The sequence below is a fragment of the Rhizomucor pusillus genome (assembly GCF_041956525.1).
Source record: "Rhizomucor pusillus strain CBS 183.67 unplaced genomic scaffold VTP01scaffold_26, whole genome shotgun sequence".
NCBI lineage: Eukaryota > Fungi > Mucoromycota > Mucoromycetes > Mucorales > Lichtheimiaceae > Rhizomucor > Rhizomucor pusillus.
In genome coordinates this window covers 21,869-48,976 of record NW_027192168.1, presented here as the reverse complement: position 1 = coordinate 48,976, position 27,108 = coordinate 21,869, and the positions used below count along the sequence as shown (strand labels likewise).

At 44.0% G+C, this 27,108-nt stretch overlaps 10 protein-coding genes across 10 annotated transcripts; 6 read left to right on the top strand and 4 right to left on the bottom strand.

The window, feature by feature from the left end:
• Nucleotides 1-331: 331 nt before the first annotated feature.
• Nucleotides 332-2,038, top strand: VTP01DRAFT_5847 (uncharacterized protein; the record flags this gene model as incomplete). Its single annotated transcript, XM_069384682.1, has 10 exons — nucleotides 332-352; nucleotides 431-463; nucleotides 521-585; nucleotides 652-850; nucleotides 910-1,034; nucleotides 1,097-1,219; nucleotides 1,277-1,466; nucleotides 1,538-1,712; nucleotides 1,776-1,915; nucleotides 1,976-2,038. 10 exons carry the CDS (start codon nucleotides 332-334, stop codon nucleotides 2,036-2,038), a joined length of 1,134 nt encoding a protein of 377 aa, XP_069234891.1.
• Nucleotides 2,039-3,280: 1,242 nt separating this feature from the next.
• On the top strand, nucleotides 3,281-4,108 carry VTP01DRAFT_5846 (uncharacterized protein; the record flags this gene model as incomplete). The annotated part of the gene is made up of 4 exons (XM_069384681.1): nucleotides 3,281-3,349; nucleotides 3,568-3,615; nucleotides 3,666-3,913; nucleotides 3,979-4,108. 4 exons carry the CDS (start codon nucleotides 3,281-3,283, stop codon nucleotides 4,106-4,108), a joined length of 495 nt encoding a protein of 164 aa, XP_069234890.1.
• Nucleotides 4,109-5,036: 928 nt separating this feature from the next.
• VTP01DRAFT_5845 (uncharacterized protein) lies at nucleotides 5,037-6,938 on the top strand (the record flags this gene model as incomplete). Its single annotated transcript, XM_069384680.1, has 9 exons — nucleotides 5,037-5,241; nucleotides 5,335-5,352; nucleotides 5,417-5,622; nucleotides 5,687-5,749; nucleotides 5,825-5,964; nucleotides 6,037-6,245; nucleotides 6,321-6,414; nucleotides 6,472-6,632; nucleotides 6,697-6,938. 9 exons carry the CDS (start codon nucleotides 5,037-5,039, stop codon nucleotides 6,936-6,938), a joined length of 1,338 nt encoding a protein of 445 aa, XP_069234889.1.
• A 108-nt stretch (nucleotides 6,939-7,046) lies between these two features.
• VTP01DRAFT_5844 (uncharacterized protein) lies at nucleotides 7,047-8,018 on the top strand (the record flags this gene model as incomplete). Its single annotated transcript, XM_069384679.1, has 3 exons — nucleotides 7,047-7,454; nucleotides 7,508-7,576; nucleotides 7,632-8,018. The coding sequence occupies 3 exons, from the start codon at nucleotides 7,047-7,049 to the stop codon at nucleotides 8,016-8,018; spliced, it is 864 nt and encodes a 287-aa protein (XP_069234888.1).
• Nucleotides 8,019-8,108: 90 nt separating this feature from the next.
• VTP01DRAFT_5843 (uncharacterized protein) lies at nucleotides 8,109-11,582 on the bottom strand (the record flags this gene model as incomplete). Its single annotated transcript, XM_069384678.1, has 13 exons — nucleotides 8,109-8,524; nucleotides 8,581-8,722; nucleotides 8,779-8,895; nucleotides 8,959-9,135; nucleotides 9,198-9,358; nucleotides 9,425-9,815; nucleotides 9,878-10,011; nucleotides 10,069-10,289; nucleotides 10,352-10,608; nucleotides 10,666-10,811; nucleotides 10,871-11,149; nucleotides 11,209-11,249; nucleotides 11,323-11,582. The coding sequence occupies 13 exons, from the start codon at nucleotides 11,580-11,582 to the stop codon at nucleotides 8,109-8,111; spliced, it is 2,742 nt and encodes a 913-aa protein (XP_069234887.1).
• A 125-nt stretch (nucleotides 11,583-11,707) lies between these two features.
• On the top strand, nucleotides 11,708-13,296 carry VTP01DRAFT_5842 (uncharacterized protein; the record flags this gene model as incomplete). Its single annotated transcript, XM_069384677.1, has 7 exons — nucleotides 11,708-11,937; nucleotides 11,990-12,091; nucleotides 12,157-12,274; nucleotides 12,334-12,412; nucleotides 12,471-12,606; nucleotides 12,671-13,187; nucleotides 13,249-13,296. 7 exons carry the CDS (start codon nucleotides 11,708-11,710, stop codon nucleotides 13,294-13,296), a joined length of 1,230 nt encoding a protein of 409 aa, XP_069234886.1.
• Nucleotides 13,297-13,585: 289 nt separating this feature from the next.
• VTP01DRAFT_5841 (uncharacterized protein) lies at nucleotides 13,586-16,172 on the bottom strand (the record flags this gene model as incomplete). The annotated part of the gene is made up of 14 exons (XM_069384676.1): nucleotides 13,586-13,625; nucleotides 13,687-13,750; nucleotides 13,804-13,902; nucleotides 13,963-14,033; nucleotides 14,089-14,174; nucleotides 14,226-14,365; nucleotides 14,436-14,530; nucleotides 14,698-14,902; nucleotides 14,988-15,148; nucleotides 15,204-15,297; nucleotides 15,360-15,574; nucleotides 15,636-15,740; nucleotides 15,823-15,896; nucleotides 15,963-16,172. The coding sequence occupies 14 exons, from the start codon at nucleotides 16,170-16,172 to the stop codon at nucleotides 13,586-13,588; spliced, it is 1,659 nt and encodes a 552-aa protein (XP_069234885.1).
• A 40-nt stretch (nucleotides 16,173-16,212) lies between these two features.
• Nucleotides 16,213-16,677, bottom strand: VTP01DRAFT_5840 (uncharacterized protein; the record flags this gene model as incomplete). The annotated part of the gene is made up of 3 exons (XM_069384675.1): nucleotides 16,213-16,225; nucleotides 16,283-16,412; nucleotides 16,479-16,677. The coding sequence occupies 3 exons, from the start codon at nucleotides 16,675-16,677 to the stop codon at nucleotides 16,213-16,215; spliced, it is 342 nt and encodes a 113-aa protein (XP_069234884.1).
• Nucleotides 16,678-17,864: 1,187 nt separating this feature from the next.
• VTP01DRAFT_5839 (uncharacterized protein) lies at nucleotides 17,865-24,143 on the bottom strand (the record flags this gene model as incomplete). The annotated part of the gene is made up of 11 exons (XM_069384673.1): nucleotides 17,865-18,159; nucleotides 18,222-18,440; nucleotides 18,500-19,106; nucleotides 19,179-19,316; nucleotides 19,380-19,460; nucleotides 19,519-20,744; nucleotides 20,811-21,174; nucleotides 21,233-21,736; nucleotides 21,808-23,004; nucleotides 23,066-23,108; nucleotides 23,166-24,143. The coding sequence occupies 11 exons, from the start codon at nucleotides 24,141-24,143 to the stop codon at nucleotides 17,865-17,867; spliced, it is 5,652 nt and encodes a 1,883-aa protein (XP_069234883.1).
• A 149-nt stretch (nucleotides 24,144-24,292) lies between these two features.
• VTP01DRAFT_5838 (uncharacterized protein) lies at nucleotides 24,293-26,141 on the top strand (the record flags this gene model as incomplete). Its single annotated transcript, XM_069384672.1, has 7 exons — nucleotides 24,293-24,577; nucleotides 24,636-24,957; nucleotides 25,015-25,135; nucleotides 25,196-25,327; nucleotides 25,388-25,485; nucleotides 25,545-25,849; nucleotides 25,908-26,141. The coding sequence occupies 7 exons, from the start codon at nucleotides 24,293-24,295 to the stop codon at nucleotides 26,139-26,141; spliced, it is 1,497 nt and encodes a 498-aa protein (XP_069234882.1).
• Between the last annotated feature and the right edge of the window lie 967 nt (nucleotides 26,142-27,108).

The window sequence follows — 27,108 nt, the reverse complement described above, 5'->3', positions numbered from 1 at the left end:
CGAACAAGGCGGCAGCGACAAGTACAAGATCCGAACGTGGTGGAGATCTATCAAGGTACCCTATTTACTGTCTGTCATTGAGACAAAAAAATACATCCTTGTCAGCGTTCTATTGCCATTTCATCATTTAAAGCTTGTATCGGTCTTAATAAAAGCTTTAAAACGGAATAGCAAGGTGCAAAGGTACGAGGTTCCTGAAGATGCAAAGCAATTCGAACATGCGAAACTCCGAACGAATAGCTCACACAGCAAACGAGCCGCTCACGAGCGAGTTGCACTCCCCCACTGCATCCGCGAGTCAATCCGAAAAGTTTGCTTTTGGACAGCAGCCATGAACACCGAGTTTGATGATGTACATAGTCTCTTTTGATTGCAATAAGCGCATACCGTTAATCTTGGCTCACTCACTTTGCCTTGTTTCGCTATCCAGGTACTGACAAACCAACCCGTAGTCATCGACAACGTACGTGCAGCCATATACACCAACGGGGAAACGACCATACTTACAACAGCATATTAGGGATCAGGTGTGATAAAAGCTGGTTTCGCAGGTGAAGAGCAGCCCAAATGTTATTTCCCTTCCATGTAAGCCGTAAGCTTAAACCTGTATCTCATTTGTTGATCCCTGACTGTTGTTCAATACGATAACAGGGTGGGAAGACCAAAGCATGTTCGTATTATGGCTGGTGCGATTGAAGGAGACACCTTCATTGGTCGGAAAGCTCAGGAACTTCGAGGGCTTTTGAAGATCCGGTATCCTATCGAGCACGGCATCGTAACCGATTGGGAGGACATGGAACGGATTTGGCAGTATATTTACACAGATGAACTCAAGACGTTATCGGAGGAGGTCAGATGCAGGTTACAGCATGGAAGAGTGAATTGTTGCTGATACGCAGACGTCAATAGCATCCGGTGCTGCTTACAGAAGCGCCCCTCAATCCACGAGCAAACAGAGACACTGCGGCGCAGATATTTTTTGAAACATTTAACGTTCCTGCATTATTTACCTCGATACAGGCTGTACTGAGTCTGTAGGTTACAATGCTGAAGAATGACTGCCTTGCTAGAATCATATTTTGATCGTTAAACCTAGGTATTCATCTGGTCGAACTACGGGCATCGTTTTAGACTCGGGTGACGGTGTCACGCACTCAGTTCCGGTTTATGAAGGTTTTGCGATCCCTCATGCTATACGTCGTATTGATATCGCTGGAAGGTAAATTCAAGAGAGGACGTATCTGCTAGAATGCATCGCGCTCATGCATGGCTGCAGGGATGTTACCGAATATCTACAGTTGCTTTTGCGAAAATCAGGATACAATTTCCGTACAACGGCCGAGAAGGAGGTTGTCCGAATACTGAAAGAAAAATCATGCTACATTGCGCAGAATCCTGTCAAGGAAGAGAAAGAAATGAGCGGCAAAGTCGATGACTTTGTATTACCGGACGGAAACGTTGTCAAGGTAAATAGGAAATGCTGTAGCCATCAAACCAAGTGTACATGTATTTATTCCTCTCTGAAATCTGCACGTAGATCGGCGCAGAAAGATTCAGAGCACCGGAAATCCTGTTTCAGCCCGAGCTTATAGGAGAGGAATATCTTGGAATCCATCAATTAATCGTCGACTGCATCAACAGAGCGGATTTGGACCTCAGAAAATCTCTGTACTCGAACGTTGTCCTTTCAGGAGGCTCAACTCTTTGCAAAGGTATATCGCATAAATATCCTGAGCCTGGGCTTGCGCTGATTTCTACATTATCCTCTCATTCAGGCTTTGGCGAGCGTCTGTTATCTGAAATCAAGAAGCTGGCCTTGAAAGACATCAAGATCAAAATCTATGCTCCTCCTGAACGTAAATACAGTACCTGGATTGGAGGCTCTATCCTAGCCTCTTTGAGCACGTTCAAAAAGGTGAGAATTACAAGGATTACATTTGCCACAATGTTTTAAACTGAATAACCACCCTATTAGATGTGGGTCTCTGCAGACGAATATCAAGAAGATCCTGATATTATCCATAAAAAGGCTTTCTAGAAAAGGACATAACTATTCTCTATTCCCAAACATCCATTATCACTAGCCGTCTAGTTACAACTGCAGCACAGGTTATGCACTACAGTATTGTATACCAAAGCGTGGCCCTTTAGTGCCCTTATTGTCAAATCTTCTCATCCTTTCTTTCTTTTAACGTGTTTCACTTTCCAAATCCATTTCGTTTTGTAATTTGTTCGAGTCGGCGTTATGAAGCCGTTTCATCTCAATACGGCCCTTACACAAGATGGTCGGAAAGTTTGGACTCATCTTCGAAGCTTTCTGAGCGTATCACCCTAGGAGGCTCCGAAGAAAGCGCTGTCATATGTCAGACACCACAGTGAGAAACCACTAGTCCCGAAGAAAGCTGATGGTACCTTTCTGTATTATACATTGGGAAGAAAATCTGGGACTTCAAATGCTTAGCTCGTTAAGATATCGTGAAATGTAAAATGACACGACAACATGTTATATACAGTATACAGTATGGTAACGATTGACTGTTGTATTCCAACTTGAAGTGAACAAAACCTCTTCGTGAAATGGAACGATCTTGTCCAGACTGGCTCGGAAATCTGGCGTATTCGATGTCCCTTTTCGAGCTACCGTCCAGAAGTTGGGATCCAAAGTTCTTGTGAAATGCTCTTTTATCTTGAAGGTCAACAGATGGATGCAAGACCTTTTAATACCTTTTCGGACGGACAAAGACTGCCTATGTAGTTGATGAGAATATGGTTTACGGCATAAAGACATACTTTCAAAACGAAAATGTTTCTAAGACATCCATTCATGCTATACAACAACGGTAAAAGCAAGACAGCTTCTTTGTATCCCATCCTTTCTTTGTTCAAGAACTGCATAATAGGATTTGGTTGTTCCAATTCGCAAGTACTTTAAATGACGAAATCCTCTCCCTTTTTTCTATTCATGCGTATGGACCGGCGTTAACCTACTTCATAAGCAACGCGATTACTGTCCAACAGTGACCACTGTCTATCTGTCCGATGCAAATCCTTATGTAGTTTTGGAGGACATGAAGAGCGAAAGGCTTTTCTTTTCCCATGAGACGTCAATCCAGATAGCCTGACGATTCTCGACGCAAAGTACAATATCAACGATCGTGGACTACCGCTTGTTAACATCATTGGGATCGGCAATAGTGGGCAAAATGTGATGATATCTTTTGCGAAAGGCTGCCCTTTTGTTTCGAACGAACAAAGTGAATTATACGATCAGCTCGCGCAAATGCTGAAAGGCAGCCGTGTACCGGGACGTCAAAGCCGGGCTATTTACCACGGACGACGCTGCTTATCGGTGAAGGCGCTTTAGAAGCATTTCCCAGATCCTTTGTCAGCGGCATATCGAAAAGATGTCCTTCGAAAATTTCTTGGTGGAAATATGTGAAGAAGATGCCCAACTCGGAAAGTAACGTGTGAACAAACGGATACTCTTCAGAATGCAGCAAGCACAGAATCAAAGATGTGAGTAATAACAAGGAGTTACGCAAGGAGTTTTTGTTAACTCTTGTATAGGTCCTTGGAGATGTGGATTGGTTGACTTTGGCTATTGACGCGATAAAAGTACTTACCAGATTCTGGTTATTGGAATGATGCTGACCCTGTAGCTATAGTCATTCAAGGACTCCGATTCGGACGTTCCTGTCGCTGCCGATTCTGTCGATGTCTCGACGGATTTGATCAGTACTGTCAGCTCTTCTACGTCGTCTCCTGGAATTGACAGCTCATGTAGGCTGGTAATCACGGCTCTTGACCTTGCAGCAGTCAAGCAGCAGCATGAAAAGATGGAAGACTCGAAGAAGTGGAAGTTGACGATGAATACCGTTGTGGAGGACAAGATGCTTGAGTTCGCAGATGAGCAGTATGTGTGTGGAGCGACATGTGTTTCCTTGCTTAACGCTTGTAATTTATAGACCAAGTCATTAGTTTATACTGGATGGCTGAAATTGCACAATACCATCGACAACCTTTGCGAATATGCCAGACGAGCTCGCATACCTCTTCAACTCCTTCAAAATACCGGATGTTAAGGAATGCACTGAAGGTGGAAAGGTGAAAATAACAGAATATCCTGGAATGATAGCACGCTACTTTATTTCATCCGTTTCCTGCCTAAAGACAGTATATTTCTGACCATCTTGACTGGGTAGATATCAACGCACATTTACCATTTACGTCTGTCTGTATTTTCAAAACAAGTCCGCCCAACCTCTCAACATTAACGCGCAGAAGTCTTAATACATACTTATATTGCCAAAGCAAGCGTCCATATTGAAAACTATGTGATTGAGATTGCCCAAGTTGTTCTGTTATAGATACTCTTTCCCCTTATTCCGTGACACTACAAAGAATTCTTACAATGGTCGTTGTTACTTTAACGTCTCTAGCTAGCACTGATTGAATATGCTGAACTTAAGCTTCGTGATCTTTTGGCTCACTTACTGTCACAATTACATAGCATCTAAGTCTAATAGGAATAGTCGCTCAGACGAGGCTTTTTAGATGACATTGGATGCGCCGTCAGATCTTACTATAGTAGAGTCCCCTTTTTTCTTGGTTGAGTTTCTAACTTGCAATGCAGATCACACGAGCAGGATTAGACGGAACAATTAACGGTGCGTGCCAGCCGAGCCGTACGTACCCCACCATGGAAGCCGTAGAAACTTTGTATAATTACGGTATACACTCTGACTATGTACCTTGATCCACCAAGACAGACTATTTTGAATAAAATTGTTCTACACTTGCTCGGTAATGGTCTGAAGCAGAAGGAATTATAACAAGAAATAACTTGATCGGAAATCGTCACTGGAGCTTTACGGTGAACATAAGTTTTACAATGTCATCTATCGGAAGACAAATGCCGCCATCGAACCTAAATACGTACCTAAAACAGTTAACGGTTTATATTCTAACAAACTTATTTTGTTATCTTCGAACAGACCTCGTGAAAATCGGTTCTCTTCCACTGCAGTAACTAGATTATGTCAGATACCCGTGCCTTGACCGATACCGTAAAAAACAACCTGATTCCCAGCAGTCGAGATACCTCTGCCTCAAAATTCGACAATTCGGATCAAGATATCCTCCAGGGTGAAACACTATCTGTCTCGGATCAGCAATCTGAAAAACATAGTACTCCTGACCAACCTGATGGAGGGTATGGTTGGGTGGTTGTCTTGGCAGCGTGTCTGTCACAAATCCCTAGCCAAGGGATAATCAATGGATGGTAAATCAACAATACCTTGCGGTACATCGAGGTTACTTTTAATTACTTCAAAGTAAATTGCATTTTTAGGGGTGAGGAACAAAAGGCAAATTTAATGGACGAGCAAGAAAATGATCCCTAATCTGGTTATCCCAGGTGTGATGCAAAACTACTATGAGCAGCATCATTTTAGTGCCAAGGTCGTGCAACTCTCGTTTGTTGGAACAATCGCGAATCTTTTACTAAATAGTCTGGGCCCGCTTACGCAAAGTATGCTCATGCTAATGAGCTCTCGTACGGTGCTCTGGATATCGGTCATTTTATCTGTTGTAGGCCTAGAGTTAGCTAGTTTCAGTACAGAGGTGAGAAGGTGCAAGATTACTACTACACTGAAGGGTATCTGTTGATAACCAGCGCCACTGCTAGATATGGCATTTGTATCTCGCTCACGGCGTCGTTTTCGGTGCTGGAGCCTCTATGACCTTCTATGCAAGTAGATAAAGCCGTGATCGGCATTTGTCCAGCTCAATTTGGACTAAAGATATATCAAATCTGCTACTGTAGATTGCCATGAGTGCTGTACCGAGTTGGTTTACGAGACAAGAAGGATTGGCGTTGGCGCTTGCATCTATGGGCTCCTGCCTTGGAGGTATCGTGATTCCTCTTGTAATGGCCCCTCTTAACAGAGAGATTGGTGCTAGTTGGTGAGTATTATTAATATAATATTCTTGAAGCTCGATATGTCTGGTGTATCTAAGGCTCATTATATAAATTAGGGGCTACCGGGCTTTGGGATTGATCACATTGGTTATGGGCGGCATAAGCTGCCTGCTTTTTAAAGACCGAAGCACCGCGCCGAAAAGGTTGCCGACATTGAAGGAGCTCGTTCCCGTCGAGATAGTAAACAACCTGAACTTTCTGCTTTGGTGTCTGGCTGATATCCTTATGGAAGGCGGTTATTGCATACCATTTTTCTACTTACCATGTAAGTAACATATTGATGCCTATGATTCACATACATAGTGTCTCTGAGCTATCCATAAATGTCGCCGCTTTATAGCAAATGCAGAGTACTTGGGCTTATCAGCCACTCAAGGTAGCGTTTTGGTGGCACTTGCTTCTGCAACCAATCTTCTTGGAAGACTTGTTGCAGGGTAAGTATGCTAATGATTACTTTTATTTCTGCTGCAAGCATTTAACGAAGATTTCAGAGCCTTGGGCGACAGATTAGGCCATGTTAATATTGTTATGCTATACGCCTTGATTACTTCTTTATCATGCTTTTTAATATGGAAATTTGCAAACTCTTTCGGTGTCCTGGTAGCCTTTTCTTCCTTATTTGGATTCTGCGGAGGTTCCTTCATTGCGCTCAGTAAGTCCATAGTAAAGGACGAAATGTATCTACAATAACTCGCCAACCAACGCAAAATCTGTAGCGCCATCAATTATCAGCATTGTATGCGGCAAAGAGAAGCTGCATGCTGGATTGTCGCTGTTTCTTATTCTAACTCTGATATCCATGTTCTCGCCCAATTTAGCAGGAGCGGTAGAGCAGCATGTTTCTGCAGAGCCTTTTCTTAGCTATAAGCTATTTACCGGTACTGCATACGCTGCAGGAGCCATTGTCATGACTATATTGAAGTTCCGTATAAATCACCATGCGTTTAGTAAAGTATAGCATTGTATCATATATGAACTTAAATCTTGCAAGCGGAGACAAATTAAGTACCACGAGAGCTGCATGACGACCTGACATTCCGTACTTCCTCCTTCATACAGAACGACAATGGCACAAAGGTTACATTTAGCTTTGCTTGTCTGTGATACTCCCAAGCCCGAAGTATTGGAGAAATATGGAGACTACCCTCATATGTTTAAGGAGATCTTTGCGAAAGCGAGTCAAGGCAAAAACGTCGAGATTACGTGGGATTCATTCGACGTTGTCCGCAAGCAGGAGTATCCGGATTTGCGCGAACTTGCTGACAATAAGACTTACCAAGGCATTGTGATTACGGGCTCTGCGGCTTCTGCGTACACAGACGAACCATGGATATTGAAACTGTTAGAATATACGCGCATGCTTCGCGTGGAGCCTTACAGATCTCAAGTGCGGCTCGTGGGAATATGCTTTGGACATCAGATTATTGCTAGAGCATGCGGTGGCGAATGTGAAAAGAATCCGAATGGTTGGGAGGTGCGGGTTGTTGCTATGCGTGAAGAAACATCTACCTAACCATTTAAACATAGTTTGGGATTGTTTCTGTCCAGCTAACATCCCTTGGAAAGCAGTTTCTACAGACAGACAAGGCACTGGTGGTACGTTTCAACTCCTATGAATACCGAATGCATATAGTTACTTACTCCCACACAGCGGATCCACCAAGTGCACCAAGATCATGTAAAGAGCCTGCCTGCCGAATTTCACAGTTTGGCAACGACAGCGCCTCATACACCCATTCACGCACTGGTTTCGGACGACAACCAATGTATCAGTATCCAAGGCCATCCCGAGTATAGAAGAGATGCAGTCAGAATACTACTACGGTTGCGACGGGATGCTGGAATTGTTCCTAAGGATTATGCTGACAAGCAATTGGAAAAACTTGACAAGGAATCTGATAGCCAGGATGACGACGTCTGGATCGTCGGTCGCTTTGTAGACTTCTTGCTTGGAAATTTGCCCTTGGAGACTAGTGACAGCGTTTCGCCTGAGACTGGTCTTCCACACGGACCTAATGTACGCGTTGGAAATGATTAGAGTAGGGGCTTGATATTAAAGCTTTTAAAATAAAAGCGTTTGTTATTGCACGGTAGAAATGTCCACCATATTCATCAAAGCTACAGTTGTTTATTTCCGGCGATCTTTGTTTTGCTTGAAACATAAGAATTGCACCACTGTACTCTTTCTACTAAATACTAGCAAATCCTTCACATGGTTCAATTCGGATTGGAGGTCATTGGTGCTTTGCTGATTGGCGTCGTACGATTGCTCAATAGATTGGTATATCAGTTGCAAAGTTTCTGAAGCAGCAGATGTTACGTATTGTTGCAGAGTTTGATGCATAAACTCAATTTCGAGAGTTGCCTGAAGCATACCGCCCATTCCAAAACGTTCGACTTGGCGGAAACTCTCAAGACAGTCATTAGCCATATTCTCCAACAATGTTGAAATTGCGCGGTATACTAGCTGCTTTGTGACGCTGCTGACTTGTGAGTGTACCATGACTAGAGTCAAAAGTGCTTCGTACACATATGGATGCACTTCTACTCAAAAGATATTAGAGAATGTATGTTTAGAAAGGTGCAACAACGAAATTTACCGGAAGGTTTTGGAATATTGTACCAGTCGACTCCTCCAAGAAGGATGCCTTGACGTACGATATCTCGAATCAGGGCTGATTTACGCTTGATGTAATCATTGAAAAGGATTTTGTCCAGCTGATCAACTACATCGATAAGAGTCTTTTACCGTAGCATTAATATCTATTGATGGAATTTCGTCCGAAGGATCCGTTTACCTTGTGGTCTTCGTCCATATTACATTTGTAGGCAACTTGGAATAGTCCAACCAATTTGCGGATCACAGTAGATCGCACATGCTCCAAATTACCGACTGTAAGTAGGATACGCATGTCCTGTCATTAATACATACTATCAATGAGTTGGCTGAACATATTAGCTAGATGATTAGCAGTTACCATGGAATGAACGTCAATTTTGTCTCTTTGCTTGGCAAGCTGTAGCTCTTCTTTCTCGTTTAGCGGGATATAATCAGAAAACGCCAGACGGACCAAACCGTCCAAGAAAGTATACATAGATTCCAAGAAAGAACCTCGGATTTTCTCGACGTATTCCGTCCTGATCTCTGGTCGTTCCTGCAGATTTCGATGAGTAAACACTGCAGAGTAGACAACTGTACGCTACCAAATCTTCATACCCTTTTAGCCATTTCATCTGTGGTGGCAACAAGCGTTGCTATACGATATGCTGCGCGGGCGCAGAATTTGTGATAATCGTAGTAACGTTTCAGTAAAGTCGTGCATTGCGGAAAGTCAGGATCTAGAATCCATTCTTCGAGTAAGTAAAAGGTTTTGGCATCTACACAGGTTCCGAAATCGTGGTTATTTGATATTCTAAATGTTCATCGCATGCTCCACCATTTACCTCGCTCCCAGCATTTGCAAATAATTTCTATAAATTTCCAACGGGCCTTTTCCATCAGGTCAACCAAGTCCGAGAAGGCCTCTCCAGCAAGGTGAATAGCGCTTATATCGTTAACACAGTGTGCCAGATCGCCGATTATACGTGTTAGATACTCGGATACATGAATGGAGCTGGCGTTTGGCGGCAAAAATGGAGGCATCACTGCTATTTCTGAACCATCTGGATTGCGCTGAACCGGCATTTCACGTTCGTTCAACGAAAAGTAGTCCGATATCAGAGAAGCATACAGATTCACAATATTGCGAGTCATGCTCTGACACTGCTCCACTTTAGACAGGTCCACATTTTGTCGGCGTCTCCTGCTTCCCTCCATCGCCCGTGCGGCCATAGCCTACAGGGGTATCGATAGCTCTCAGCATTAAGAGTTCAATGAAGACTCTTCCTATGCCTCACCTTGTTAGCAAATTTGCCTTCTATGAACGCCTTAGATAGCCGCCAAAAATCTGGTAAACATCGAAGCAGCAGAGCAGACAATGATTTAACCATTTCTAACATCAATTGCCAAACTTGCGCATCCTGATCCCTCTCTGACAACAGTTTCAGACTTTCTGTACGCATATCATCCGTGCCAACTTCTAACTTACCAGTGTTAGCATCCAGAGTCTTCGTCTGTACCTGATGGATAGCCTTCTTCAAGATTATACTTCTCTTGATATCAGACTCTTCGGTGTCACCAAGTTGCAGAGCTTGTATTTTCTTGACACTTGCTTCAAACGTGTTTTTCAGCAAGCCAACAATCCATTCGTACTGACTATCCAGGTAGAACCATGCCGGATCTTCAGTGGTATCCAAATCAAACAAAAAGCTAGGATAGTATCAGGTTAGCAAATTTATAAACTGCAGCTTTTAAAATTCTTTTTGACATACTTTATCGTTCTTTCCTGCTCATCCATACTGCGCCAAGGATCAGCGAGCATCTTAAGCAGTACGTTTCGCAGTTCCACGACGATCTTGTTGACCTCCATCCAGACTTTTTCAAACACTTTACGATGCAAATCGGTGACATTACTGTCTTCAGATAAGGATCCACGTTCCCTGTCAATAGATTCTTCGCCGCCCTTTTGCAATTCTTGATACAGATATTTTCCTTTCTTGTAATCACGAATTGCGGTCTCGTATTTATGCTGGTAACCCAAAGCATTAAAAATCTATAAGATATCCAGCATACTAGATGTATATACCTGTTTGATTGATTCAAGAAGACTACTCGGCAAACTGAAGAAAAATTTGTATCGTTGCAGAATCGTCAGTGTATTGCGGACCTTCTCGACTTTCCGCCTTCGTTCTACGACAGGCCCATAGATCTTTTCAGCTCTTGCGTTTGCCTCTAATTACGGTATGGTGAGCTCCATGCGATACAAATAGGCATTTACGCAAGTCATATACCATTCAAAGCGCTTTCCAACACGCGAGTTCCATACTCTTCCTCTGGATTAAGCTGTTTCGATTTCATCTCCTCATAGACATGGTCCACTGTGACCTTGGCGCTTACAAATCGATCAAAGTTGGTGTGTACTAGCGATTTTAAAGCTTCTGCTCGTTGATCCACACTTAATCGAAGTCGTTCTTCCCCGGCTATCAGTTCTTCGTATGAGGAATCCTTGTGCACTTGAACAAGGAAGTGTCGAGGTTGAAAAGATTTGTTACTGATTACAAGTGATGACTCTATTGAGTAGTTTAGTACGTCAGTATATCATTGCTATCATGCTTTCTAGGATATTTACTTTCTTTTAGCTGCATAATATTTGTTGTATTTCGGCGATTGCTGTTGCGCGGATTCTCCGGTTAACAGAGCTGCAGCAGCAAAAGTCAACATATGATATCCGTAATCCACTTACTGCTCAAATATGGACGGTCGAATTCCTAGAGGGTCGCTGTCGTCCAGCACCTGTAAGTCATTGGCGTTCTCGTTTTCCGGCACTTCCAATAGGTCGTTCTCTTTACGCGAAAACTGTTGAATAGCCGATTCTGGAAGGAGGTCATCTACTGGGGACGAGATCTGATCGGTCCAAACTTCAGGTTCCAAGGAGTCCAGCTGGTAGAATCTGAGAATGGCTGCATCTTCAGCATATTCTGGTATTTCTGGGTGGTACACCATATGCTTTTAGTGACGAATACTAAGCGGCTCGATGAAGGAGTGCTTCAACTGAAAGTCGGTGCTTCAAGAAAGAATTGACTTCAATACGGCCACCTTTGTTGCGGGCCTTTCTTCCTTTGCCTTCAATGTATGCATTCCTGAAGAAAAGGGAGTATGGTGTGCTGCCTCCACTGACCTTCAAGCGTGCCGAGACAACGAAAAGAGCTTACAATTTGCAATTGAGCGTGGACAAGGAGATTTCCCGTAGCCACCGTGGTAAGTTGATCTCTCTTGGACGGCTGCGAATTTGCAAGTCTGAGACCAAGATTGTAGGTGCTGTCAATTCAATACAGATAGAGACAGTGGAACAACGATAGTAAGTATTCAATAGACTCTATGGTGCTGGATAAATATATTGATGTGTATAGTATGCTTTCAGGAGGGGCCGACGGCCGTATCCATGTTTATGACTTGGCACCATCGTCCATAGAGAAGCACAAGCGAATTAGCCCCCTTGCAAGTGTTCAGAGGTCTGTAGGTTTGTAAAGATGCTGCGATAATTAATGATATATATCATCCTGACTAGTTTACATAGTCCGTATCGGCATGCGTATTCTGTTTCGACCGTTGGGTGGTTCCCATTCGATACGGGCATGTTTGTAAGTTCTAGCTATGATAAAACAATTCAAGTATGGGATACGAATGCTATGATGGTGAGTGAAATTCTCAAGGCAAATAGAAGTAAGAGAATACTGACATATAGCAATGTCAGCCTGCTTGCACTTTCCAGCTCGACTCCAGAGTCTATTGTCAAGCCATGTCCCCTATTGCATCACACTGTCTAGTTGCAAGTACGGTTTGTGTATATGTTTGCGTTATTAATATCTTGTATCTAAGTAAATGAGCCAGGTGCAGCAGCGGAACCGAGGATACGTCTGTGCGATCTAAAAAGCGGGGCAAGCGCACATTCGCTTGCAGGTCACACAGGCTCAGTTCTTTCAGTTGCTTGGTCGCCTCGACAGGAACATATATTATTCTCTGGAGGGTGAGTAATATTCTCCGCAGACGATATTTTGCAGTCAAACTTAACATGGCATCTTGGGGAATAGAGAGGACGGTACGGTCCGTGTATGGGATATTCGACGTGCAGCGCCCTGTTTAATGTCGCTGGATCAGCACAACACGCCGAATAATGATCCTCTAAATGAGACCAATTTCGCCCATGGCCGAGGGGTGAATGGACTGTGCTTTTCAAGTGACGGATTGTACTTAATAACTCTGGGATTGGATGAGAAAATGCGATTATGGGATACCTTCACCGGTCGAAACATGCTCGTGAATTACGGAGCCCATTGGCGTAACCGCTTTAAATCGTATATGCAAGCAACAACATCTAGCAGCGATGTCTGGCCGCCGTTGTTGCATGTACCAAGCGATGACCATCAAGTTCTCGTATTCGAGCTACTTACCGGGAAGCTCTCTCGACGGTTGAAAGGTGCATATGGCAGAGTTACTTGTGTTGAACGACGTCCAATATTCCAAGAACTATACAGTGGCTCCAATGACTGTGAAATTTTGGTATGGGAACCGTTCACCACTGAGGCTGTAGATCAAAGCACCGAGCAGGTAAAACTCTTTCACTTGACCCTCGAACACTTGTTTCTAGGAGGTTAATTTTTATACGCAGAGTCTTTTGGATGCTTGGAGCGAAAGCGAAGATGACTATGAAGAATGAACTGGATTTGACCACATTTCAAGCATAGCATGCCTGCTTTCCTGCGGAGGATGTTAAATTTCCTTGGATACGATGGAATGCTGTAAGCCATAAAGGACCGCGTGGCTGGACTGTATGCTTTTCTGTGAAGGCATCAGCCATTCTAAGGGCGATTCCAGCAAATGTGCAATTAGTGGTAGAACCATGCATTCTTATTGGACTTGATAGCTAGTACTGAAACGGCCCGCTTCCCGAATATGACAGCAGTGGCAAACGTTTGTACACAGAATATATATTCTTTTTCCACCTATCATGGAATATGCAGCAAATCTTCGGTCTTGATCCAAATCCTTTGGAGCATGGATTGGACACCAGTCCCATAACTATTTTCTTGCTTCCCATGGTTTTTGCCTTACTGGCAGCTTTGGCTCGCTTGGCGTTCCTTCATTAATTTTGTTCGGAATTTGACGTATGCCTAGTCTAAGTATTAGGGATGTTGCGAATATAGCATGTGATTGCAAATCTGACCTGGTATCTCTACGCCCTTTTCAATCATTTCTACAAGCTCTTGGAAAGAAAACTTTGGAGTTCGGGTTTCTTGCTTTTTGCTTGGTTCTTCTTCATTAGCTATATTTTCAAATATGTATAAGCGCTATGTAACTGCACCTCACGGACACTTGGTCATACCTTTATTCTCCTCTTCTTTTTGGGATTTTTGCCATGCTTCAAACTTTTCCAGATCCAAATTCTCTATAAACCTTGACATTTATTTTCAGTACCTCGAAGTTATACATGGATAAGAGAGGGTCTCACTTTGTATAGTAGAACCATTTCGCGCGATCTATCGTCTCTTTGTCCGGTTCTCCTGACGATTTCTTTACAATGCTAGAAAGCCCACTCTGCAAATGACAGTTAGTACCGTATCTCCAGTACAGACGAGTGCGATATACCTGGAATTTCTCATCGTGCTCAAAGTCATAGTTAATAAATGCTTCAAACTTTGCAGCGTCTTCTGTCATGGTTTCGAAAAGAGATAGGTTTGTGTAACTCGGAATGAAATGCTTTGTTCCTGTGCCATCTTGCACGCATACTTGGACCTACTAAAACAAGCGCAAAAAACAATCCAGGCGTAAAGCATATTTGGAGATATAATGACATACAAATGTAGTCCATTCGGGAGTTACGATATGTTTGCTTTATTGCAATGTTCTGCTTTATTGAGAAATCTGACTTGCCGTGGTGATCTTTTGACAGACTTTAGCAGAGACATAAGTTTGTTTTGCATAGCATTCTTGAGTACGATAATACAAAATATGTCTCTATTACATACTATACAAGGTTATTAATAAAGTACAAGGTATATATACAGTGTTCTTTATACTCTATCAAATTCGCACGAATAGGGTTCTTGTCATTCTTAACCTCAAGACGACGAGCAATAAGAATTCAAGCAGATAGACGACGCCGGTGAATACCTTATACGTCAAATAAGGTTGAGGTTTGACCGTACTCTCCACGGCGCTGGCAATGCTAGGCCCGTACATTGATATAACATTGGATAACAAAAGGACGGAAATACCGGTCGGGAAACGTTCCATACCGAGAATCATGGCAGTAATCGGCGAGACTAAAAGAAGATATCAATCAATGGGAAGTTAACGTCATTTGGCTTATCAATACAATGCAATCCCTTGAGATCGGACAATACTTACGGAGCAAAAAGTATGACGCACAAAAGAATCCAAAGACGACTGCAAACGCCATCAGTACACCGTAACTCTCAGCAAATATCCATATTAGCAGGCAGCTCAACCCGGAAATCATGGAATAAAGGATATGTGTGTTCAATCGCCCAATACGATCCTCAATATAACTAAATTCTTGTACATGAGCACGATCTGTTTCTTAATATTTCTTTCTCTACCTACCCCACTGCGATGCGGCCCAAAAAATTGGAGGCACACATGACTGTTATACATGCAGAGCTGTCCGTGCTAGACATTCCCAGGTATGTCGCATAAGCTTAATCACCGCGTACAATAATTTAGTTATTATCGCATTTCGAGAGTCCTAGGATTCCTTACATGGTAAAAAGAAGTAAGGCACGAAAAATCCCATGAGTCCGATCATGGAAGCAATGACCCATAATACAAAGCTGACATCCTCGAACACCTCCTTGCTGAATATTTGTAAAAGTTTATGCTTACTTCCACTTTTATTTTGTGGTATTCGTTCCTTGACCAGAACACATGTGATCACGTCACAACCAAGACAAATGAACCCGAGAACTCGGTATGCCCTGCAAACACGGATAACCGTCATTCTATCTAATATCATCTACCTAGGTAGCAGTGACTTACCAGTCGATACCTAAAAAATTGTTAAGTGGAGTCAAAATGAACGGAAGAACGAGTCCTCCAATGCCTGAACCCGAACTAGCTAGCCTCATCGCAAACCCGCGACGCCTATGAACCATTGAGGAGTGATACAACAGCCGACTGCAAAGAACATATAATTAGCTTCTTTGAACTGTACCAGAGGACATACTTGAAACCAACCACAAACAGGAATGAAGCGCCGGTGCCAAGTAGTAAACCTTGCGTCAAGTACAAATGCCAGATCTATCAGCTGGAAGTGTTAGCGAAGCAGGATTCAACGTTGAAATTGGAAACGTGACGATGCCGTACCTGGTTGCTAAGACTGGCCAACTCTAATCCGATGGCCATTAAAACCGTCCCGGCAATAAGGACAAACTTGACACCAAATTTGGAAGAAAGAATCTGGACAACTGGACCCATCAAATCAACGAACATCTCCATGAAAGTTCCAACAAGGCTCAATTGAAGCTGTGCGTCAGGTAAATGATTGAACACCTTGCGCTCAAAATAATTTTGCATGATTCCTTGCAGATCATTTGTTAGTGCTCATGCAGATTTTCTATGCCCTAGCCCTTAAATCTGATCAGTTAGCAAGGTTCTAGCTACAGATTGATCCTGTTTCGACATACCAGCACGATGCGGTACTAAATGCAGTGAATTGCACCATAAACGCACCGATAACGACGAACCATCCGTAACCACCGTCAAAATCATCATCAACACGCTTCTCATCTGTTGGCATTGTTTTCTTTGATTCACCTGTCATGGCAGCAAACAAACAAAAGGTATTAGCAATCCGTTTGGATTCGTGACAGTGCCCCTTACAGTTTGCGAGATCATACTTGGTGATCTGTCCTTCATGACTCTGCACAACGAGATCGTCCTGCAACGACGGCACTTGCTCTGTCCGAACGCTAGACAAACTATCTGTACAATCACGATCTTCTGACAGATTGCGATCATGCGACAGGGTTTCCAAAGATCTCGTGTCGTCACTCAAATCTTGTTGTACTCTTTGGTTCATGATGGTGGCGAAAAGACGTTTGGACAGCAAAGGCGAAATAAACCCGAAAAGCCCAGCTCGCGCATCCGTTTTTGTTTGTGCATGGTTTAGTGAGGGGCCCGCCTATTTGCACTATCCCTGATGGTGGGTGCTTCGCAGTAGATCAGGGTGGTAAAAACAGGAATGAATATCCTTAATCATTTCATTAGTTTTGAGATAGACTTTGACATTTTCGCCACAAGCGCTTTTTGCATTGAGCGACAATATTACTGCATTATACAGAATTATTTATCCGCAAACGCCATGCACATCTCGAGATATTTTGCATGCATGCATCCACGCATGGGGACATTTCGAGACAGGAAACTGGTTATCAAATGTTATAATATTTTCGCAAGATCGATTATATACTGTCTATTTGGTTTGTCTATCTATGGTTCATCTTCTTCAGAATCCGAAGAGATATATATAGGAGCATCAATGGCTTTGGTGGGAATGTCGGCAAAAGGTTTGCCTGTTTGCTGGAACGCATCAGAAAAGTCGGATACCAAGGATTGTTTTCAATATGCCTGGTGGCATATGTTTTGCGAAATGGCTTTACCTCAGGCTATGTCATCGATGCCTCTTCCTTGATCTGGACTAATATGATACAGTATTACTTTACATCATCTGCAACAGGATAGGGTGTAAAGCGGTACACTTTTGACAGCAGTGTTGCTCATCCAGTCCTTCTCGTCTGTGCCAGCTGATGTGCGCAACCTGATATCGATAGTAAACACAACATACTGATGTAAAATGAAAAACAAAAGCTTTGTTGACATTTTCTGGTTGATCTACCATCCAATTTGTTCTATTTCGTACTAAGAGTGTAATGGATGTAACTGTAGCTGTGTCTTACCTCCTGTGGGAGCGGCCTTGTAACACGGGCAGCTTAAGTTCTGATTTGCGTTTCTCCAGTGCCCCGGACGTAGCATAGCGATACAAACCCAGCGGCTCGGATTGGATGGACGTTCACTTGCTTCATTGAAGAGACGTTGTGATTTTATTCTCCTATGTAAAGCCAAATCACAAATATTTAATTTACAAGTTCTATTGGAACGGTAGAAACACAAAAAACAATAATAAGGTAAGGAATTAAGTGTAATTGAGTAAGGATGTCTGGGAAAGTTTTGCAGCGGTTGAGAAAACAAGACGGGGTATTGAGTGCTCTAGATATTTCGAGCTTCCTCATTGTACGAGATATGTGTAACCGCAGGCGAGTCTGGCACGCCTGATTGCCTGCTGCTCATGGTATCTCGCCTGCCGAGTTGACTGGCTGCACCGTCGCTCTTATCAAATTCCGTAATATCTGCAATCGATGCTGCACCCGTAGAATGCTGAGCGTTGGTATGCATCGACACCACAGATCCTACATCATTGTCAACTCCGAGCTGCGATTGGCCCCATTTAGGTAAAGTAAGCGGTTCGTGCTGGTTGTTGATGCGGCTGACATAAAGAACGGGCCTAACATAGAATTATTAGTGACTAGATACTTGACACTCAATCGTACTTTAATGTCTCCATACAGAGTCTTTTCCATAAAAGCAGTCTTAGCTTTGCCTCTTTGCTTGTCGCCGTAGCGAGTCCGAGGAAGCTGGTTGCTGTGCACTATCACAACCGTATCAACGAGGAACGAATGATTCTCCAAAATCGATGTTACAATTAGCGGCACAGCAGATAATGCTTGTTCTTTGGACTTGATGGCCGCTACAGCAACAATTTCTTGCTCTGCCTGGAAAACAATGCTAGCATAACGAGCTCATTTTAGTACACGTAACCGTATTTTCTATCTAGTGATGCTTACCATCCACCGGCCGCAACACCTGGATGACACCGTTCGACTGTGAGTTCGATGTCCAGTGCAAAATGTAATAATCCATTTCGATAAATGGCATCGTTCATAGATCCAAGAAGGAAAAGGCATTGACCTTCTTCTATCAGGGGCTGTCCTTGATCGACGCGGCGTTGCACGTTCCACAAGAATCCGAGGTCACCTGTGCGCATGTACTTCACACGTGGATCACCTCCATTGATTGTTGCTTCAAACTTGCTCGCGTGAGCATGCTCGCTAAGTCCAACCAGTGTCTTCACATTGCAATCTGAGGCAACCCATATTTCACCAACGGTGTTGCTAGGACATATGGCCCCTGTCTCTGGGTTGACAATAGCTACCATTGTGTTGCTGGGGACAATACCGGAGTCGTGAAGGAGCAAACCGTGTGCATCCTCTTCCATAGGTAATGGTCGTACGACGCCTTTACGAAGCCAGAATGTATCCACAAGGAGAGTTATAGGCTCTATCAACATGTACGAGCGAGTAGTAATCATGGGATTGGCAACATGGCTGTAAACAGTATTGATCGCTTCCTTTTCCAGATGATTACGGCCAAAGTGCTTGAGCATACTTTGATCTGTGAATTTCATCGGAAAAAAAATTCTTAGAAAATTCAATCCATGGAACGAGAATAATCAAGCCAACTTACAAAGAACTGGTTTTGGTCGGCTATCAGTGACGAGCATAAGATTTTGCACTGTTTGAAGTGCAATAGATCGCTGGTCAGCAGGGTTCGTCCTGTTCATGGCGTATTGCAACAGCAAATGTGAAGCGCAAACGTCCTTGGCTATGAAGGAGTAAAATGTTGGCTTTCCATGCCGAATACAGGCAGATTCAAACACAAGCTCACCTTTATATCGTTGTAGCAACTCAAAGAAGCCAGCTGGATACATATAGAAGTCATCCACGGATAGCATAATAGTGGGCGAGCCTGACAGAAACGCTGAGCTCTGTACATTTTCCTCTGATACAGCACTACAATCGCTTACCTATATAAACACCACAAAAACCATAATGTAAAAGTCCCAGGCCGTCATATGCACCGAGACCAACGCCCACAATACTTCTTTGAGCCTTCATTTGACAAGTCATTTTCTGTGTACGGCACTGAGCCAGCAATGTTTCATGTCCAAGGCTCGAGTAGAAGCGATCACCATCTGCTGTACGATGCACAGTGATCAATGCAGGAAAATCTTCGCCTGTGGAAGCCCACTCTGGTTTGATATATAGACCACTCTCTTTGCCGAGCATTTTCTTTGTACTGGAAGCTTTGCTGATGTTCGTGTAATCAGGCAATTTGAATCCAGTACCACGATAGACAGTCATCATGTGCTTCACAGCGGCAACAACATGCTTATTCTTCATGATATCATCGGATTGCGAGTTGATAATGATGTAGCTGATATCCAGGTCACGGATTGTCGCAGCCAAGGCTAAGATATCCTCCTTGGCGCGCTGTGGGTGTTGCTGCGGATCTGCAGGTTCAAATGGGACGGGAATGACTCCAAGTACAAAGCATGCATAGATGGCTTGTATCCATTCGACACCAAATGGAACCAGGACCAAAGCTTTTCGTCCGCGTTTGAAACCTTTCTTCATTAAAAAGTTTGCAACGGCTGCAATTTTGTTATTGATCTTTTTCCACGAGTATGGTTTGGTATTCATTGATTGACTGGAAGTCGCTTGCGTTACAGAAACAAAGGCTGTTTCTTCTGGGTACAGTCGTGTTCGCCAAAGCAGTATCTCAATGATGTTGCCAAATTTGGTCAGATCAAAGTCTGTGCGCTCGTCGATCACTTCGCGCACGGACTCCATGCCAGTATGCTGCTGATGCAAGCGCGGGACAATGAGTCCAAAATTGATTGCTTTTTCGTACGCCATCGCTGAGCGCCAAACACCATTGATGGGATCGTCGTTTGCAGCCAAGTCAAATACTGTTCGGTCGACATCCATCTTGAGATAACGAATGGAGAGCTGGCCGGCTAAAAACGCTCGCTTAACCATCAGTGGATGTATCTGTCGTCGTCCATGTTTCGATTGCCTGGATAGACTATTTGGCGCCAGCACAGCTACGGCGTAGACACGCAGACCATGGTAACTCTGGAGTATCTCAGATATATTGGATGAGAATGAAGGAAGCTCGGAGCGTGGTATACCAGACTCGCAGACGACGATCGGCAGATGTTGATCGTTGGCAGGGATGTCAAAGATACAGCTTTTTTTTTTTGTGGGAAGGCCTCGTTAGCTTGGATACATGCAATACGTAAACATATTGACGTACCATTGCTCAATACGCGCATGTTTCTGAATAGTAGCAAGTAGATGGTCTGCGAAATGCACCTCTTCGATACCAAAACTCTCACCAAGCCGTTGCTGACGTATGCGATCCTCGTATGAGCCGAAAATAACGAGTCGACCGCCGATTAGCGTCCCAACTAGACCGGTGCGTAAGAACTCCTGGTTATATATTTCAGGTCGAAGAGTTTCAGTAGGTATGACGATTGGACGTGCATGGAATATAGCTTCTGTGTGCTTCGGGAGAGCCCAGAAACCACCAGAAATGGAAGGTGCGTCCAGCCATATCTCGCCAATAGCATCAGGAGGGCAAAGAATACAGGTTTCAGGATCAACGATGGCAACGTTAACTTTAGGTCGATTTGGTGAGTAACTGAAAAACCAAAAAGAGGGATCATTCCAACGAACCTTCAGGCATAGCAAAACCAAATGCTGCTACTCGCACGCGGCCAGGCTCATTTGTGGTCTGACTTTCATCCGCATTGTTTCCAGCAGCCAAGACAACCACTTTGTTCATCTTGAGAGAATCCGCATCCAGTACGTACTCCCAAATCTCTCTCGAACTCTTTTTGTTGACTTGTCCTGAACCCGCTTGTTGTTCATCCGCAGCAGTCTCTGTTACAACAGAGCCAAGATTATCCCTAAAGCTTATAATCGTACCACCGTGCTCAGGCAGAGATGCAACAGGGCATACAGTTTCCAAGGGTGATTCGCTCTTCAACGGTTTCAGCAAAAAGTTGGCAATGAATTCGTTCAATTCAGGCCGAACGACGATCGTATCGATCATTAGATACTGCAATGACGACAAGTCTGGCGACACCTTTTTGCTTTGGTTCTGTACTTCTTTTGTATGCGCTTGATAGTACTTCGTAACTTGCTTCATTGATTGATAATCAGCAAGCGCAATAGTCGCTGGAAAAAAAGTAAATATCAGAATATATATGATTGGATATTACGAGCAAAATAAGTATCCATCCGCTTACCTTTATATTTTGACAAGACATAGATCCACACAGCTGGCGTATCGATGATGGAAGAGCTGCAAAAGATTGTATGGCAGCCCGCGAATATCGACCACAAAACAGAAAGTACAAGTCCAACTTGCTGACGGTGCTCCAAGTAAGTAACCATGCAGTCGATACCTCGAGCACCGTATTTTGGAGCTAAGACAGCAGCACCGTTGCTATCCGTTGACTCGACGGTTTCGGTCATTGCACCCATGATTGCAGCACATTCAGACATGATTGTTTTGTGATTCACTGCTACACCTTTCAATTCGCCATTTGCTGCCTTTGCATATTCGACATATGCTAATTCTGGTACTTTGATAGCTGGGTACGTTCCTGATTTAGAGCGAGGATACCATGATCCAAAGTCATCCGTCTTCCACCAATCAATGTTGGGAGGGAACTCGATCGAACGCGCTTGCATATCCTTGGTGAATGCACGCAAATTATACTCGGTTGTAAGGACAAGGTACGCGTTTGTAAGGTTCAGAATAAATGACAGTTCTGCGACTTCTTCTGCTGCGTTGATAGGTACTGCTACCATACCGGCTAGAAAGCATCCGAGCATAGCTACAATAAAATCAAGCTGCTCGGATTTGCGATATATAAGAGCTACCCGATCGCCAGCGTGAAGACCGGATTTTTCGCGTATAAGATGTGCAACTTTTTCGGCTCTTGCGTTAAGCTTCTCCCAAGTGTATGATGTTGCCTCCTTTCCACGTCCATCGACAACCGTAAATGCTGGCGAGCGCGCATGGCTACCTCGTGTTGCTCGATATCGTAATATTTCTGCTAAATTGCTAAACTTGCTCAGATTATTGTGATCCGAAGCATCAAGGAGCTCAAATGGTATTTCCCGCGCTTCCAAAGGCAGTAATTGTCTTCCTGCCATATCGGCTATAAGCATTTGTTCCGCTGGATCATCTAGTAGCAATTTCGGTTGCGGCGCTGGTTCGATGGCTTTGAAGCTGGTAGCCATATAGCTGTTTCCGTATTTACTTCTTCCCAAAGTCAACGAAGACCTTCGTGAAATCTGGTTGCGAGCAGCATCTATCATGCCATAATGACTCCCAGAAGATCTCATTGCCTGCTGCTTTGAATGACTGCTTGTCGAGATTATGGAGGGTGCCCTTCCTGAGGGAACGCGCCAATTTCCGCTGGCTGATCCTGTTTCTTTACATAGAATCATAAATATGTATGCTTTATCCCGGAGCAATAATTACAAAGGACTTACCCCAATCATCCAAATGAATAGGAACTTGTGATTGTGTGTCCATCTATACAGATAAAATTAAATCATCAAATCTCAACATTGGATATGTTATAATACCGACGTTTTGGTTCTGTAACAAAGTATTTGCCTCAGATCCAGACTCCAACGAAGAAGTCCTATTATGTCTACCATGAGCGGCCGTTGTGAAAGTAGCCATGTTGTTTATCGGCCTAGGAGATCCATAGGAAGGCATCGGCCTTGTTGGCATCATACCAGATGCAGCTGGGTATACTGGCCTTGGTGCTCCAGGCATTTGTTGATGGGGATACATCGGTCGTTGCTGAGATGGATACATTGGCCGAGCGCCATAAGGCGCCATATTCGTAGGAGGAGGAGGAGGTCTATTGTATGGAGAAGGAACCGTTGGCCGAGGCTGCATATGATATGGAGCGTACGGCGGTCTAATTGTCGGAGGAGGATATGTTGCCTGTGGGTAAGGTGGTCGCGGTGACCTGGGATCATAGGCCCAACTCGGACGCGGAGACGCCATACTGGTAACTGGTATGTAGGATGTACCAGCAGGTCCTGGTGGTCGAGGGCCGGCCTGCATTGGCAGTCCTTGATTTTGAAACGCTGGAGACTGCGGGTGCGGTTGCTGTTGCTGTTGCTGTTGTAGTTGCGGGATAATGGGATCCGCAGATGTAGACAACTCTGCTGCAGCTACTGCTTTTAACTTTTGGTGGTTTTCTTCCATCAAAGCCGCGCCGTGCTCCGGCTGTTTAGGCGAATGAGTTGGGGAGGGAAGATAGTCGAGGAAGTCCACGACGTCTGCAGCTGATGGTTCGGGTTCCACGTCGGTCATTAATGTGTCGGATTGTATGGGCTCGTCTTCTTTTGCCACGCATGTCGTGTGATTTCCCGGCAAAGCTTCATGGTCGCTTGGCGTCGATTCGGATAAGCCAAATGCTTGCAACAAGTTCGACTTCTTTTTGTCATAACCCTTCTGGGTTATGTCACCCTCTTCGAGTTCGAGGTCCAAAATTCGAAGCTGCTCGAGGACTTCGGGTGGAAGATCCCGAGTCACTGCTGCTGAGGCCATGGAGTCAAACTTTCGATGGGGTAATGCACGTTGCTTCAGCAAGCAAGCCGTTACAAGGCGTGGACGAATAACCCCCGCCTCCTTCACGTTGCACCACTGTGGCTTGATTCCTAAATTGGTTGGGTCGCATACGTGCTTGAGGCTGTACCATGTCAGGGACCATGAAAAGCACTCGCCAATTCACAAAGAGAAGAGTGCAGCCATCTTTCCAACAGCAGCAGGTCAATGGCATCCCAACGATGGCCGGGAACACTCCCATTAACGCCTCAGCGCCTGTGCAAGCCAAGATGAATGGACACGGCGAAACTGCATCCCTGACACCCAGCAAGGCTTTGCCACAAGGCTTCAACGCAGTACATACTCCTGCGACGCTTCAGCACGCTGCAAAAGATAGTTCAGCAAACGGGCTCTTATTTTTGGAGCATAATCACAATGTTTGTAATATTTATGGTGATTTGAATAGAATGTTTTAACAATCATCATTACCTGTAGCATGAAACGGATGTACACCAGTCTCAAGACGAGAAGCAAATGGACAATAGTCTTTTATCATCTAAACCTTACATTCATCATGGTCATGCTCACCATGATCATCATCACGGCTATAATCAGCAGGATTTCCTTGATAATCACGCCCATCATCCTCATTACGATCATCACAGCTATGCACCTATCCATACGCCGCAGCTCCCTTCATGGTCCGAAATTTTTTCCGCTCTGGCTCCAATGCAGAAGACAGTCTTCACTTGGTTTTCTATACACCTTGTGATCGGCATGGTAGTATGGTGGGCAGGTGTATCCAGGGATAGCTTGGGTGAGATTAATGATATGCCATGGCCAGTCGAAAATCCGGTCTAACTGCATTCGATAGCTATCGTTGCCTATTCGTATCTCGTTATATTCGATGCTCTAGGAGTTCTCAATCTCTTCGTTTCAGATATTGTGCGTACGAACCCTGCATTCCAGGCACAAAATCCTAAGCGACCATTTGGGTTAGTATTTTGATACAACGTGTGCTGTTTAGCTTTTGTCTGACAAGGAATGATATTCAGTGCACGTCGATACGAGATCGTCTTTGCAATGGCCACAACCGTTTATCTACTATTCGTGACAATGTATACCACAAAGGAATCGGTAGAGCATATGCTGATGGAGGTTGACGACGACGATCATCATTCAGATAGGTCTGTAACCTGATTCCAAATAAGTTCTGTACATAAGGTCCTAATAAGTTTGTATTACAGACATTTAGGATTCACCGGATTCCTTGTTATCCTCCTTGCTATGGGAGCTACCTTCCTATCAAGTGTCAATCTTCGTAACCACGATCAGTTTGTTCGGTGTAAGTAGAATATGGCCCGGCAAGCAGAATGCAATAGACTGTTTGACTGTGTGACATAGATCTTAGGCGTGCTCCGACCACAGTTCACGGCTTTTCATATAATGTACTCAACCGAACCCGTGGAAGTGCGTTCAACGTTATGCTATCAAATATATACTCCTTGTCTGTATTTGCAAGTGGTGCTGCGCTGTTGTTTATGCATGTACTTGGTATGGTATCGCCCTTTATGGACAAATTTGTTGCATTCGGTGAATCAGCGGTCATGTTCTATCTCGGCGGACCAACTGCTGTAGCGCTCGCCAAATTATTATTACAAACTACTCCAGATGCTGCCCTAGCAGGAATAGAAGCCCGTTTGATGGAGGCAAGTGACAGCGAGCATGTATTAGGACGTACATACCTTCTAACGATTTTATTTACAGATACGGCAGAATCCGAATATTATAGCGCTCGATCGCATCCATTTTTGGCAAAGCTCCTATGGCAAATATGTTGGCACTTTGGAAGTCCAAATAAGAGCAGGCGCCGACGAAACATCTGTATTGCAGTTCGTATATCAGAAGCTGGAGGGCCTGACTAGCACCGATGCTACTACCGATATATCCAGCGGGCAAACTACTCGAAGCGAGCTTACAGTCAGCATCGTAAAACCGTAGCGATTATGTCGTCATCGAAACTAACTCAAAAGAGTAAAAGCTAGAAACAGAATATAGCGATGAATATATTTGTTTTCACCGTCTCCTTCAATATTACGATAGCTTGCTAGAAATGGATGGGCTAGCATACTACTATATCCTTTCCTTAGCCGCGAGCAAAGATCCTACGTGAACACTGTTGTGGAAGTGCTACTTGAAGATCAAGCAACTCACATGCTGCATAAAAGAAGCGTTTCATCCTATCACAAGTACATCAATCTGATTTACAACTGGTACCTTCAGGAAAAGGAGCGATTATATCAAGTATATGTAGAAAGCAGACGGGACCCAGCAGCGTCTGATTTTACACTGCTCCCTTTTCCCAATGCAATGGACCATAAAAGTTAGAATATACATAATTCAGGCTTTCAACACTTTTAAGGTATATAGTGAAAGATGGATTGAAGACACTGTACAGAAATGCTTTTTGCGTACAACTTCCCACGAAAAGGTACTAAAAATCATGTTTGGAAGTGCTGACGGACTTCAACATACAGTAAATCGTACAGCAGGGTGTTGGAACGAGAACTTTTACATTTGACGTGGTGTTCTGTGCGATATGCTTTGACTTACCTGGATGAATTGCTGCCACTTAAACGATAAAGAACACAACGATAAAGGTGGTTCGGATAAAGGGTGCTTGGCATCCAATTGCAGACCCTTTATGGGGATTCGACTCCAGGATAATCAGCGCGCTTTAGGGGTGTCCGAATGTGGAACGCATTGGAGGTCATCTAGAACCACATACACGACGATCCTCTCGTTAAAGTCCCTGCTCCGCAAGGCTACGCGGGTTTTAGAGAACACGGGCTATCGTTTGAAATAAAGATTTATGTAAAATTTCCTGGATCTTTCTGGATGACAGATAATTATTGTATCAAGACCAATCGAGCGAATAGCCCATGTTCTCTAAAACCCGCGTAGCCTT